The sequence below is a fragment of the Stegodyphus dumicola genome, chromosome 5 (assembly GCF_044657685.1).
Source record: "Stegodyphus dumicola isolate Sdum_Otavi_A_Nest chromosome 5, ASM4465768v1".
Lineage (NCBI taxonomy): Eukaryota > Metazoa > Arthropoda > Arachnida > Araneae > Eresidae > Stegodyphus > Stegodyphus dumicola.
Genome location: NC_140772.1, coordinates 233,435,112 through 233,449,228, shown reverse-complemented (window position 1 = coordinate 233,449,228; position 14,117 = coordinate 233,435,112). Strand labels below are relative to the sequence as shown.

The 14,117-nt window shown below is 33.6% G+C and overlaps 1 protein-coding gene across 3 annotated transcripts in view; it reads right to left on the bottom strand.

Annotated features, from left to right (window-relative positions):
• Dhc36C (Dynein heavy chain at 36C) overlaps window positions 1–14,117 on the bottom strand; it is a 338,056-nt gene that overhangs the window by 323,774 nt on the left and 165 nt on the right. For all 3 annotated transcript variants that reach the window (XM_085817779.1, XM_085817780.1, XM_085817781.1), the window contains exon 2: window positions 452–590. In XM_085817779.1, the coding sequence (XP_085673905.1) occupies window positions 452–590 (139 nt within the window). The remainder of the gene's footprint in view (window positions 1–451; window positions 591–14,117) is intronic.

Here is a 14,117-nt window from a genome sequence, read left to right as displayed (position 1 = left end):
TAAAGACTGACAAAATAAAAAGTTTTAAACTACAAAATAAACTTAATAATTAAGTTCTACCCATTCAAATAGAATTAGTAACTATAACAGAAAAATTATATTTTTTCTCTAGTGATGGAGCAAATAAAGATAAAACTCTGCCTTAATATAAAATTAAATTAGGATTACAACATATAAAAACAAATATTTGTGCAAAAGTTTTTTCCCCTCTCATTAAAAGTTCTCCAAATGCAGGAATTTTCACAGCTACTGTAACAGAACAAAATCTTCAGGAAAAAAAGATGGTATTGTTGGAAATACAAAAGTAAATTATAATGTAATTAACACATTCATTATGTTTTATCAGAATTCAAGATAGGAATATGCTTAAATAAACTTTATTAGTTGATATTACAAAAATTTAATAACACAACTTATATATCATAATTTTTAAAAAATTTTCTTAATGTACCTGTACATTTTTTACTATGCACATTGGAAACTCTTTTGACTTGTGAAAGTGCCTGATGCCATTCTGGTTTTTCAGCAGTATATGGTAGTTGTGGTAAAACTGCTTCAGGTGCAGGAATGAGCTTACGTTTCAGAGGCAACTGTAAAAAATGTGTGAGTACATAAATAGCAAATGTAAGATTTCAAACAAAATGTGATAAATATAACCATTTAATATACTATCAGTCATTAAAAGTACAACATTAGTAAGGACAAATGATAACATAACTAAGTTTATGTTACAAATTACTCTTAATACAAAAATATAACCATTTAATATACTATTGTCATTAAAAGTGCAACATCAGTAAAAACAAATCATAACATAACTAAGTTTATTTTACAAATTATTCTCAATACACAAATCAAATTATTAAAATTTCAAATGCATTTAATAACCAAAATGTCCTAGGATCAGTGTCAAATTTTGTCATCACTTACAGCAATACTACAGCTGTATGGTAAAACACAGAGTCAAACAGATATCAGATGGTATCTTGTGCTACTGCATTCCAAGCAGCTGTAACTCTTTGCCAGAATTTATTTGTTGTAGTTACTGACAGTCTTTGTCAAACCAATGTTTAAAACACAATAGACAAGAGAGGTTCAGTCATGAAAATCTCTGGTGAATATATCAGCTAAGATAGAACTGTAACTGACTGTTTTATTGAGGAAATGAAGTTTGTTAAGTATGATGTGTTGTCATATATTATCTTGTGAGTAGATAGCTATAGGATAATCCTGAAGATACAGGAAAACACAGGCCTTTAAAGTAATATTGTGAAACATATTGTAACTAATTAGATATAATCTCATAACATAACAGCCAGCATTGGCCTGGTATAACGACATGTGAAGCAAAATTAGAATTAGTGCTCTCCATATAGCACCATATGAACAATTTTCTTTAAAAAAAATTGTTGCAGAGTTCAGCCTGTGATACGAAGCATGAAGGTGCTTAGTCCCCTCGCTCGTGTTTTGCTCTGTTGGTTCTGCATAGCATTTTCTCTTTTGCATTCGGCTCAAAGCAGGTTGGCTGTACGACCTTACGGTTGTTGGCTGTAAAAGGGCTTCACTGAGCTTTTGCATTTTTTAGCTCACTGGGAATTTGATCCCTTTTATGGATTTGGACTTACGATTTGCATGATGATGGAATGTCTTTTTGATGTAATTGCATTACTCATCACTGAGCCTGAAGCTAAGCGAGATACGAAGATTCAGCTCTCCGAGCAAGAAGCCAGAGACCTCACCATGCTAGAAGGCTTTTGGGCTTGTATGCATAAAAATCTTACTGCTCGCCTCAACTTCAATGCTGCAAAGGCTGCTAGCCCCAGCTGTAATGTCGCAACGACTACTAACAACCCACCTCAACTGGAAATTCCTGTCACCAGCACCTTGACGGAAAACCATGATGAACTTCGCTCAAGTCAAAAAAGACCTCTCAGTCCTACTCATGACTACAGTGTACCTGTGGCAAATCAGTATTCCTTTGGACGTGACAACGAGCAGGAAATTCCCCCAGACGTTGACAGTGAAGATGATGAATGTGACCATGGCTTGACTAAAATTTCGAAGAACTCCAGCTACTTGGATACTCAACGGTGACAAAAGCAACCAAATGACTTCTGATTCGCCAACGGTGATCCGTGCTAAGACGCCGCAACCAATCAGAGACTATGTGCAAAATGAACCTGTTCTCCCGAACATAGCCACGCCCACCAGCCAGCCCACGGTAGAGCTTTCAGCTGCTACACCATCTAGTGAGATCCCCGAGAAGCTGGCTGCAAGTACGTCTCAGACGGAAAGCATGGTGCGGCCTATTGGTACTGCAGATGAGATCACGAGCCCAGCTGGGCTAAGTGATGCTCATAATTATGAAGCTGGCACCAATGAGATCAATTCAATAACACTAGGCCGCGCCCCCACACAAAACAAACCCAATGTAAATATGGACTCAGAACCAGTTGAGAAGGACTTAGGTAAATTTACATTTCCTAACAAAGTAAGTACCAAAGCCCTGCCTATCATTATTCAAGATGGCAAGTATTCATGGTCCAAATACAGGGAAATGATAAGGGAAGCAGGTATTACGCTCAAATTTGGTAATATGAAAGCGCAGGATCACTACGAATTAAAAGTAAATGACATACAAACGCACAAAAGTTTGACGGCGTTACTAAACTCCAAGGGAGTAAAATATCATTCATTTATTCTGCCTGAGAATAAGAAAGTTAAGGTTGTAGTACGCAGCCTACCAATCGATACTCCACTCACAGAGATCGTGGAAGAGTTAGTTGATAGAGGATTTCCAGTAGAAAAAGTTACACAACTTGTCAGACGCCGAAATGGTGAAAAATACAATCTGCCTTTATTCTTAGTTATTCTAAGCAGAAATGAAAAGGCAAGAGGAATTCACAACATAGTGAAGTTATGTGGTCTCAATGTTAAGGTTGAAGACTACAAAGGTTAGGGCCAGTGCAGTGCTTTCGGTGTCAGGCATTTCATCATGTGCACGCAGGATGTAGGCATGACCCGAAATGCATGAAATGTGCTGGCGATCATTTATCGAGAGACTGCCCTAAACCATGTGAAGAGAAACCCAAGTGCATTAATTGCCAATTAGAACATACAAGCAACTACAGGGGTTGCCCGAACTTTCCTAAAACAGATTCGAAAAGCCCACCCACTAAAACGTTTAATGACAGAGTTATCACAAACAAAACTTATGCGGATGCTGGTAGCGGTCACAGTTTCAACAATAACACACTGAATGAAGCAAGGACCATTTTCAAAGGCCTTAAAAAGCTTGTCAAAGCCATTAAAGCATCGGGAATACTACAATTAAAATTAACTTCTAGTACCGCCACTAGCAGTTTCAACGCGCAAACTAAGTCCCTACCAAATCATGGATAGTAACATCAACAGTAGCAGGCCAATTAAAATGATAGTTTGGAATGCTAACAATCTTATGGATAAGAAGGATGAACTCAAGGATTTCATCTACGATAATGACATAGAGATATGCCTTATTTCTGAGACACATGCCAAACTGGCTGATAGGCTCAATATTCGTAATTTCAGGTCCTACCGATGTGACAGATTGCATCACAGAGGTGGAGACGTGGCCATATATGTGCACTGTAAATATTCTTCATGTCTCATTTCCACGAATAGAAGCAAAGGTTACGAAATTGTGGTCACTTCCATACAACTACCCAAATTTGGGGACACTTTGTTCGCTGTCATTTACAACCCGCAGACTAACAGCTATCAGAAGAGCTTTTCAGGTGCATTATCCCAGACTCTATGAACATTATAGTAGGAGGAGACTTAAATAGCAAACACACAGACTGGGGATGCCGCGGCACCAACCATAATGGAAAGGTTCTTAAGGAATTCATAAGTAATCATCCTGTGGGGATCTATGCACCCAATTATGCCTACGTTCAGGCCGCATATTACAGGGCACATTCCAGATATCTTGGACATTATACTATTGAACACTAATATTACTATGATCTGGAAGTATATGATGATCTTAGCTCGGACCACTGCCCGGTGGTAGTGACACTGGGGGCTGCAAGTATAAGCTACCCAACTACTAAGACTTACACAGATTGGATGATGTTTTATAATGTTGTTAAGAAGCGGCTCCCTAGGCCAGGAGTACTTAAAACCCAAAATGACATCGACAGGGAAATTGACTCTCTCACTGCATGCTTAAACAACTGTTACTACGAGTCTACCAAAATCACTCAGATGACAGATAAGCTTACTAAGTTCCCTAAATTTATTAAGGCACTCAAGACTGAAAGAAACCGGTTACGCAAAAGCTACAATACTACCTGGGATCCGAACACGAAAGCTGAGCTCAATAGAATAAGTAAAAGACTCAAGAAGAAAATACAGGATTTCAGGCAAGAAAAGTGGAATGACAAAATCGCTGAGCTTAAGATGGATTGCGATGCTTTCTGGCACTTCACTAAAATGCTTAAGCGCACGCACCAATGCAACAGGCCTGTAGTAGCAAATGGTATGACAGCCTACACTGATAATGATAAATGTAAGATTTTCGCAAATCACTTAAAGAAGCAATTTAGTCCCAACATAACACCATGAAATAATTCGTTTGCACAGCAAGTTCAAAATGAAGTAAATGAATGGCTGAAGATGCCTTGTGCACTTAATGCTAGCGGGCTCACTACTCCGAAGGAGGTTACGAAGACAGTCTCTAAACTTAATCTAAAGAAGGCACCAGGCATTGACGGGATTACGAATCTCATGATCAGGAATTTGCCTAAAAGTGGCATTACAAGACTCACAGGCATCTTTAACGCTTGTATTGCGTGTTGCTACTACCCAGAAAGCTGGAAATGTACGAAAATATTTTTTCTTCCCAAACCCGCTAAAAACATCACTAAAGTAGAAAATCACAGGCCGATTAGTCTTTTATCCAATCTTGCCAAGATATTTGAAAGGATTATCTTACAGAAATTTCAGCCCTAGTTGCAATTTCTAACCGATGAATAGTATGGCTTTAGGAGTGAGCTGTCTACTGCGAAACAACTAATTAGACTTGCTGAGTTCATTGGATCTGCACTCCATCATAAAAGCTGCACAGCACTGCTCATGCTAGACATGGCCAAAGCATTTGACCGCGTCTGGCATGAGGGTCTAATCTACAAATTAATCAAGTTTAATATTCCCAGAGAGCTTATCTTACTGACACATTCTTATATCACAAACAGATTCTTCACTGTGAGCTGCAGACAGAGTACGGCTACAAGATGATATCAGCAGGGGTGCCACAGGGATCCTGTTTGGGGCCAATTCTTTATTTATTCTATGCGGCGGATTTTCCAAGGGACAAATTAAATTGGAACACGCTACTCACCTGCTATGCGGATGATACGGCGGTAGCAGTTAAATCAGTAAATCCTAACAGAGCCATTAGTGGTTTGCAAGATATTGTAATTGATATTGAAGAATGATGCTCCAGTTGGAGGATTTCTATTAATGCTGATAAGTCTCAACTGCTTATCGTATGCAGGAAGAAATTAAATGTTGTTATTCAGCCACTGTACCTATTCGGCCAGCGGGTACCCACAGTTGACAAGGCCAGATATCTAGGAGTTTATTTAAATCAAAGGCTAACGTGGAACACCCATATCAACTATGTAGCTAACAAAACTAAAAGTGTTGCGCAGCAGCTGAATCTTCTACTTGGTAGGTGTTCTAAATTGGACCTATGCAGGAAGCGACAAATTTATCTTTCCATTTTGCGACCTATCATGTGTTATGCCTCGCCAGTTTGGGCTACGGCAAAGAGCAATGAACTGCACAATTTACAAGTTGTACAAAATAAAATCTTGCGCAACCATTACAAACGCACATTTCTATATTAGGAACAAACTACTGCATGATGATTTGAAGGTAGAATACATTGATGAGTACCTCAATAGATTAAACAGTAAATTTTATGATAAGGGTTTAAAATGCACGGCAGGCAATTTTAATGCTTCTTTAAACTACATAGGCGTCCCAGAAGATGTCACACTAAGGCCTTTTACTGCTCACAGAATGCAGGACCATAATTTCGTCACTTAGGCATACACTTTACTACATTTCTCAGTGTAAATATCATTAATTTACACTTTATTTGTTTATTGTTCATTTTTCTGCAACTTGATATCGCTACATTTGCACATGTATGTTTTAGTTACGAATTTCCCACAACCTCTTCGATAAGTGGTAGTTATGTAATGATTATCTTATACGCTTCGAGGGCAACAGGCCATCTTTCCTACCTTGATCCATTTCCCGGCTGGGATTTAGTTGATAGTTTACATTGTGATGTTCCCTAGGGATTAAAAGAACAGAGCTTATAAAAGCCACAAGGCTACATAAGCATATGCAATTTGCATTTAGGCATAGCACCATATGCACATGTCCATCATGATGCTGGGATGCCATAAATGTGGAATTTGTCTTAGATGATAATGATTCATTTCAGACACCCATATACATATATTGACATCATTTAATATACCATTACAGCTGTAGCTGCTTGAGCTTTACCATTAAAAGCAATAAAGCAATGGCTAATGTGAAAACACTTCATGAACTTCAAAATAATGTCTCGTCATACATGCAGATAACCTCTTGCCATACAAAACAATGTGTTTCTTGTCCTAAGGTAGCATGATGTGGTTATGAAGTCCGTACACACAAGATGCCTGTCCTCTCGAGTAATAGTACCCCAAAATCTTTATGAGGTTGCATGATGTTCTTTGAATCTTCTTTCCTTGTCAAACTGGTTCACATTTGCATGGCAGTCACCAGATTTCAACCAATCAAAGCAATTAGTATGACTATCTATAATTGCAGTACATGGGTTATTCTTGGGCAATCGAATGCAGATATATGCTGATATATATACCATTTTCTAACTCAAGGTATACTTATTCTAATAACAAACAAACAAACAAAAAAAAGGGGGGTGACAGGAAACATGATTTCCATATAGAAAACTTATACCTTCTTCTTTCTTTATTACCCCAACTCTAAGAGGAATTACAGCCACTCGTTATTTCCATATCAGCTACACTGCTAATCATGTCCTACCATGTTCAGTCTTTTATGTACATTTCCCATCTGTTAGCTACTTCCTTCATGATATTGAAATTTTAAGTCAGAAGGATGTCATAAGAAGTAAAAATAAATATTTCCTTTTCGTATGTAATATTAGAGAAAAAAAATGCATTTTTATTTATATGCATAAGCATGCTCAATAAAATCACAAAGCAACAATTTAAACATCAGTATAAGACTGAAAATTATGTCAAAAATCAGCATGTTTTGAAATACATTGCATTATATATATATATTTGAAATACATCACATTTTATGTCTTTTGATGCAAATTTTATCATTTTTCAATGCTTTTAAATTATTTGGTGTTTACTCAGAAATGAAAATATATGAAACATTGCAATATTTGACACACATGAAGACTGATGTTGGAAGAATTAAAAAACAAAACATGAAAATCAGCCTCAGAAAATTTCAAATTATGTATTTTTGAAACACACTATGATGTTATATAAATTTTCATTCATATATTTTAATGCATACTTTCATTCACATAAAGTTTATTATTATTTTGAAGATTAGTGAACATTTTTTTAAAATTATCAATCTCTAAAAAGCCAAAAATGTACTTAATAAACATTTTGCATGATAAGAAATACTACTGTTAAAATTGTTAATGTTTCAGTGGATAATAAGTTAACCCTTTCGCCGTCCTCTTCTGTCAGCGAAAATTTCTCCCCAGCAGCCCTTAGTTTTTCGAAGCCTGTAATATTGTTTTCTCTGTACACACATAACTTTCGTACTGGCTGAATGTAAATGAATATTAAGTAAAATTATAAGGAAATAAAACATAATGGAAAAGTAATGATATCTCTGCAGCAGGATTAATTTTCTAATTCTAACAGCAGGATTAATTTGATAACATCTGATCCAGGTGGTCCACTCCTCCTATTTTGTTGTTGTAATCTTTTACAATTATTGCTTTTTTTTTTTTTTTTTACAGTTCTTTTCCGTGTTTCAACATCAATTATAGAGTTATTATGGACTGTACTCATCAAATGTATATCCTTCTTGTCTTTCCAATTCACAACCTCGTTTTTTCTTTTTTTCTGCTGAGTAGACGTTGAAGATCTCTCACTGTCTTGCATCTTATGTAAAATGGCAGAAATATTCATAAAACCCGGGGGGGGGGAATTCAATTAGAAATAGAATGCCTGATTAGTACTGCTCTCTAGGAGGTATTAGAACAAACAAACAAACAAAAAAATCTCAAAAAAATAAACATTTAAAAAGCATTTTAAAGTGTAGAACACTTGAAGCGTGTTACGGCCGCCCTGCAGAAGTTCCACTTGAACGCGCTAGACGCCTTACGGACGACGAAGAAGTTAATTAATTTATAAATTGTAACACTTGCATGATTCTGAAATTGCACACACACACACACAAAAAAAAAAAAAAAAAGGAGTCAAGTAGATTTTAAATAGAACTCTATTGATTTTGAAGGTGATTTCACACATATAACTAAGTAAAACAAAATTTGTCCTGAAAACTGATAAAGTGCTTTATTTAAAAATTTATGCTAAACTAAACCTGCTATTTAATCCTACATATGAATGTTTCTCTTCCAATTAGATTCCTGTTTGTTATTTACACATGTGATAAAATTCAACAGATTACCTCATCTTAACAAAAATTTATAGCTTACAAGGATTTTGATATTAGAATCCTGTATAACATGCATGTATTGTCAAAACTATTCAAATAGAATAGAGACTTATGTATTATCCCATTGACTGAAAGTTGGCTATCATCGAGACATGAAATTTGGTGAAGATTCCACTCAAGTTGTGCCAATCATTCCTGTAGAATTCTGAAGGAACTGATGCCTCTTTATTTAATAAACAAGCAGTGTTCAACAAGTTTAACTTTTGCACAAAGGCTTTCATTGCTCCAGTATGTTGTTACGCCTTCCAGTTTTACCAGAAGTTCTGTTTATAAGGCTATGAATATAAACTTCATGCAACTAATCCTTCCAATCTATAACTGTTTTGTCAGCCATATTCACTGACCATATCGTTCCCATTAATACATACTTTTTTTCTGGTATGATTTCATAACTTTGAAAATAATCCATTGCTACAGAAGACAGTTTTCAAATTTTTATAACTTTTTTGCAATTGCAAGGGTAAAAATATAAAGTTAATTTTTATCCTTGTTCATAAACACAAAAGATGGATTTATTGAAAACAAATCATGATTATATCAAACAAAAGCACAGATGTTTTAATAAGATAATACACCACATGGCTTGCTAACAGCTTTCTCTTGATGGAATCATATGTAAGTAACAATTAATCCGGTACAAATTTGCATGTATTGTCAAAATTATGCAAAGAGAATAAAGATTTGAAAAATGATATTTTGATGGGAATTTTAAGAAAAGATTAAAAAGCAGAGTAATTCTACTTTAATAATAATGACTCTAATAAAATCAGAAAAATTCTACTTTAACAAAAATCAAAGTAAAAAGAAACAAAATATGTGAATATACAGTTCACTGTGCTTCATGCACATGACTTACATAAAAGGATTTTGCACGTGCAGCAAAGTCTGGCACACTGTGCACTTCTGCTAAAAGAATTAATACTAGCAACTGCTAATATATATTGACAATGGGGTGCTACTTTGGTAGACGGTTGCACGGATTTTGGCGATTTTTCTTTTAGCGAGTAATGCAACTTATGGTAAACCCATTGCTGGATAAGTTATTTATGGTAACCGATACTTTGTTGTCATTTTATTAAAAAAATAATACGTTTTATTATGCATAAATTCCGTGTTTTAAATATTATTTATGTCTTCTAAATATTAAAAATCAATTTAATTTTGCATTTTTATTTGAAATAAAAATTTTTTTGTTTATAATATTTTATATAATTTTATGTTGTGGATGATGTAATCAATGACGTCACCTTACTTAAAAAGTAATTGGTTTTATTAATATCTATAAATTTAATCTAATGTTTTAAACATTATTTATGGCTGTTAAATATTAAAATAGAATTTAATTTTGCATTTGTTTTAAAAACGATTTTATTATGAATGATTATTTAAATAATTTTAATTCTATGCGTGTTGTAATCAGCTCGTGATTGGTTACTGAATATTTGTGCATTACCGCGCCATTTTAAAATTTTATTATTCATCTCTTCGAATTCCTCACATTTCAAATGGAATGGATATCTCCGTTTCGAAGATGAATGTTGTTATTGGTAATTACCAAGAATTATTGGTATTGGAATAAAACAATTGCCCTTTGAAACCTTATGTTGGCTAACCTGTCTTTCCTAATCAAAGATTAATTTATAAATTGTTAATAGCGTCAGAGGAAATTTATTTTAAATTTTTGGAGGAAACCTCGCTAATTGCTTCTTCAATGAAGTGCGAGAAATGTGGATCACAGATGAAGATGGTTAAAAGAGCCGATTCAATTATGATTCCGATTTTTTTGTGGTACTTATCAATAAACAACAGGTTAAATGACTCAAAAAAATGTAAGTACATATTTTTCTTTTATTTTATAATTGTATACTTCAATTTTTGTTAAAAAATTAATACACTATTTTCAAAAATTGCTGAGATAATTATTGTCACATATGTTTTAATGTTAATTATATTCTATATAACGTATTTTAAAGTATTTGAATTTAATAATATTCTAATTCTTTTAAATGTTGGTATGATGGTTTTTAATTCGATTTTCAATTTCAGTAATATTTTAATCTAATTAAACGTTAGCACAATGTTTTTATAGCGGTGTTTTTATTCTCTTTGTTGCTATTTAAAAGTAATAATAACCTAAATAATATGAAAGTAATAATAAGTATTTTATACTTATAGTAAATGTATTTATTTACACTTGCCTGTTATCTTAAAAAAACGACATTTTCAACAAAAAATTAATCCATTACTTTTAACGATGTTTATTTTTTTTTAAGTTTTGAATACTTTACTATGCGTAAAAACAGCGTTTTTCAAGATGGCTGACTATTGTAAAAATTGCGCCAATGTAAATCGCCTAAAATCCGTGCAACCGTCTACCAAAGTAGTACCGACAATGGTTTTAAAGAAAAATTTTGCATATTAGGGAAAACAAATATAGGGTCACTGTTCTTCAAGATGCAATTTAATTTTGCATTTTCTGTATTATAGGCAAGAAATGTATCATTTAAATAGATTAAAACAAAGCAGTAAAAAGGAAACAACAATCAAACTGCCATTTGAATATATGGAACAATAAATATTAATAATAAATCAAGGGAATTAAAAATTATTAGAGGAAGCTTTCCAAAGCTTTGCACAAAAAAAAAAAAAAAAAAAAAAGAAGCTGAACTGAAATTAAAAATGATTAAAATAATTATACACTTTTTCAATAAGTAGATTTCAAAGAAATTTAATTCATTATCTGAAAGTCTAGGATAATTTTGAAGATTTTAAGTTGAGGGAACGAATAAAGGGCCAGTAATAAATAGCTATAGGAGGTTTATTTCATTGTTTTTGATAAAAGATTCATGCTCTATAACTGGCTTATGTACATTAAACTGGTGAAGTGCAGACTCGCCCATTTATTTGGTTGCCGCTTTTTACAAGGGTAAAAAAATTGGACTTTTGTCAATTTTCTTTTACTTTTTAAGTGAAAATAGGTCGATGTGTACATAGATAACATCAAGGAGTGCACATTACCATTTTTTTTTAAAGTGAAAATAGGTCAATGTGTACATGTATACAGAGTATGTGTAATTCTTAAAAATGCGCCAAGCAGCGTGTGATTCTGCATTTTCCCCCATAAAACTACACTGATAATGAATGTTAAAGAATACAACCAGAAACAGGATTTTTAAGAAGTAAATATAACTTTTATTAATAGGACGGAAGAAAAACTTGGAAACCCAACTTTCAAAAAGTTCAAGCAATTTTGTAATTACTGGTAGAGAAAAAAGAATTAATGACAACAATGAATGGTTGCCTCACTTTCCCTTTCATCAAATTTTTCTAAGGTTTTCTTTAATTATAACCTTAAAAATTTTACCAATACATGTTATTGAAAAATGGCACTTTCATCAATATAATTTGTTTCAAACTTCATGGACATTCCCTTGGTTAGCACACTGGTGATAGAAAAAGGTCTGCTTTATAATCTGCTAAAATGACAAATTAGTAATATAGAGGTACAAACAATATTTTCGAAATTAGGTGCAGCCTTGCCGCGATTTTGAAAATAATCGCCACACCAAAAATGACCCAAAGAACGTCTGTATATACTATACACTATATACTATGTATAATTATATACAGTGTATCACAAAAATGATGGGACACTTGTGCTTTAAAAAATGGCTCACATAAGTGATGGGACACCATTAGATACTACTACATACTACAATAAAAATATTTTTGGGGTTTTTTATTTTTACTCAAAAGCAATTGGCAATAATTTATAAAATTGTCTGCAGTATTTCTCTCCAGTTTGGTTTGGAATTCTTGTGTTTTTTAGCTCTGTGCAGCCACGAATGCTAAACGAAAAGAAACTTTGCTTGAAATTTGAAAATTAGTTATTAATTTGCATATTGAACGTGGAAAATCTATTAGAGAAACTGCTGAAACGGTTAACTTGAGTCATTCAACAGTTTTCATCATCATTAAATGATATAAAAAGAATCATGATTCAGAATAAAAGAAGACCTGGCCGATCATCAAAGCTATCCAATGGAATAAAGCGAATTATCGTTCGAAATATTAAAAAAAATCCAAGAATGAGTGCTCCTAAAGTTGCTGCTGATTTACAAACATTATATGGGGTAATTCTTAATCCTGAGACTATTAGAAGAGTAATTCGATCTGCTGGATATCACGGTAGAGCAGCCGGAAAAAATTTTTCGTAAGAGTAAAGGATAGACTGGCTTTCGCAAAATCCAACAGAAATAAGAATTCTGATTACTGGAATGAAGTTATATTTGCTGATGAGAGTAAATTTAATATATTTGGTTCTGATGGCAGAATCTTGGTGTGGAGAAAACCCAGGGAAGAATTTCGCAAACAGAACTTGGTGCCAACAGTAAAACATGGTGGAGGAGGAGTTATGGTATGGGGGTGTATGTCATCTGCTGGAGTTGGTAATCTTGTTTTTATTGACAGTATAATGGATCAATACAAGTATATTGACATTTTAAATCAAAATTTGAAATCTTCAGCACGAAAATTGAACCTTCATAACGATTTTAAATTCTACCAGGACAATGACCCCAAGCACACTGCTTTGAACGTTAGATTCTGGCTGCTGTATAACTGTCCTGAAATAATAAAAACACCACCACAATCTCCAGACTTAAATCCCATACAGAATATTTGGCAAGAATTGGAATCAAGAATTCGCAAACACACCATTTCTTCAAATCAACAATTAAAATGGGTGCTTTTAGAATGGGGTAAAACCACTCCAGAAATCATAAAAAAATTAGTCGAATCCATACCAAGAAGATTAAATCATGTTTTAAAAGTAAAAGGAAATCCAACAAAATATTAAAACCTTTTAAAAAGTAAAATTTTTGGATAAATATTTGATGGAAAAGTAAGTGTCCTATCACTTATGTGAGCCATTTTTTGCTCCATTCTAAACAATTGTATTTTTTTAAAATTAATATTTTAATATGAGACAATGTATGTTATATAATAATTGTTACTAAATTTAAGTATGAAACGCACCCACAAAAAATTTTTACATGGTTTTTTAATTTATTTTACTACAGTTTCCTTTTGTAAAGCACAAGTGTCCCATCACTTTTGTGAGACACTGAATATTCTTCGAATGACCCGTTTACTACTCATCGTATGTCCCGTTTTTACTGCTCGTCATAAAGTCGCCAAATCCCGTGTGCACCGGATATTAGGATTAAACCCCAAAGCATTGATAGAAATAACATAGCTTAACAATACAAAAGAATAGAATACATAAAAGAATTTATGAATTTGTCTACCGT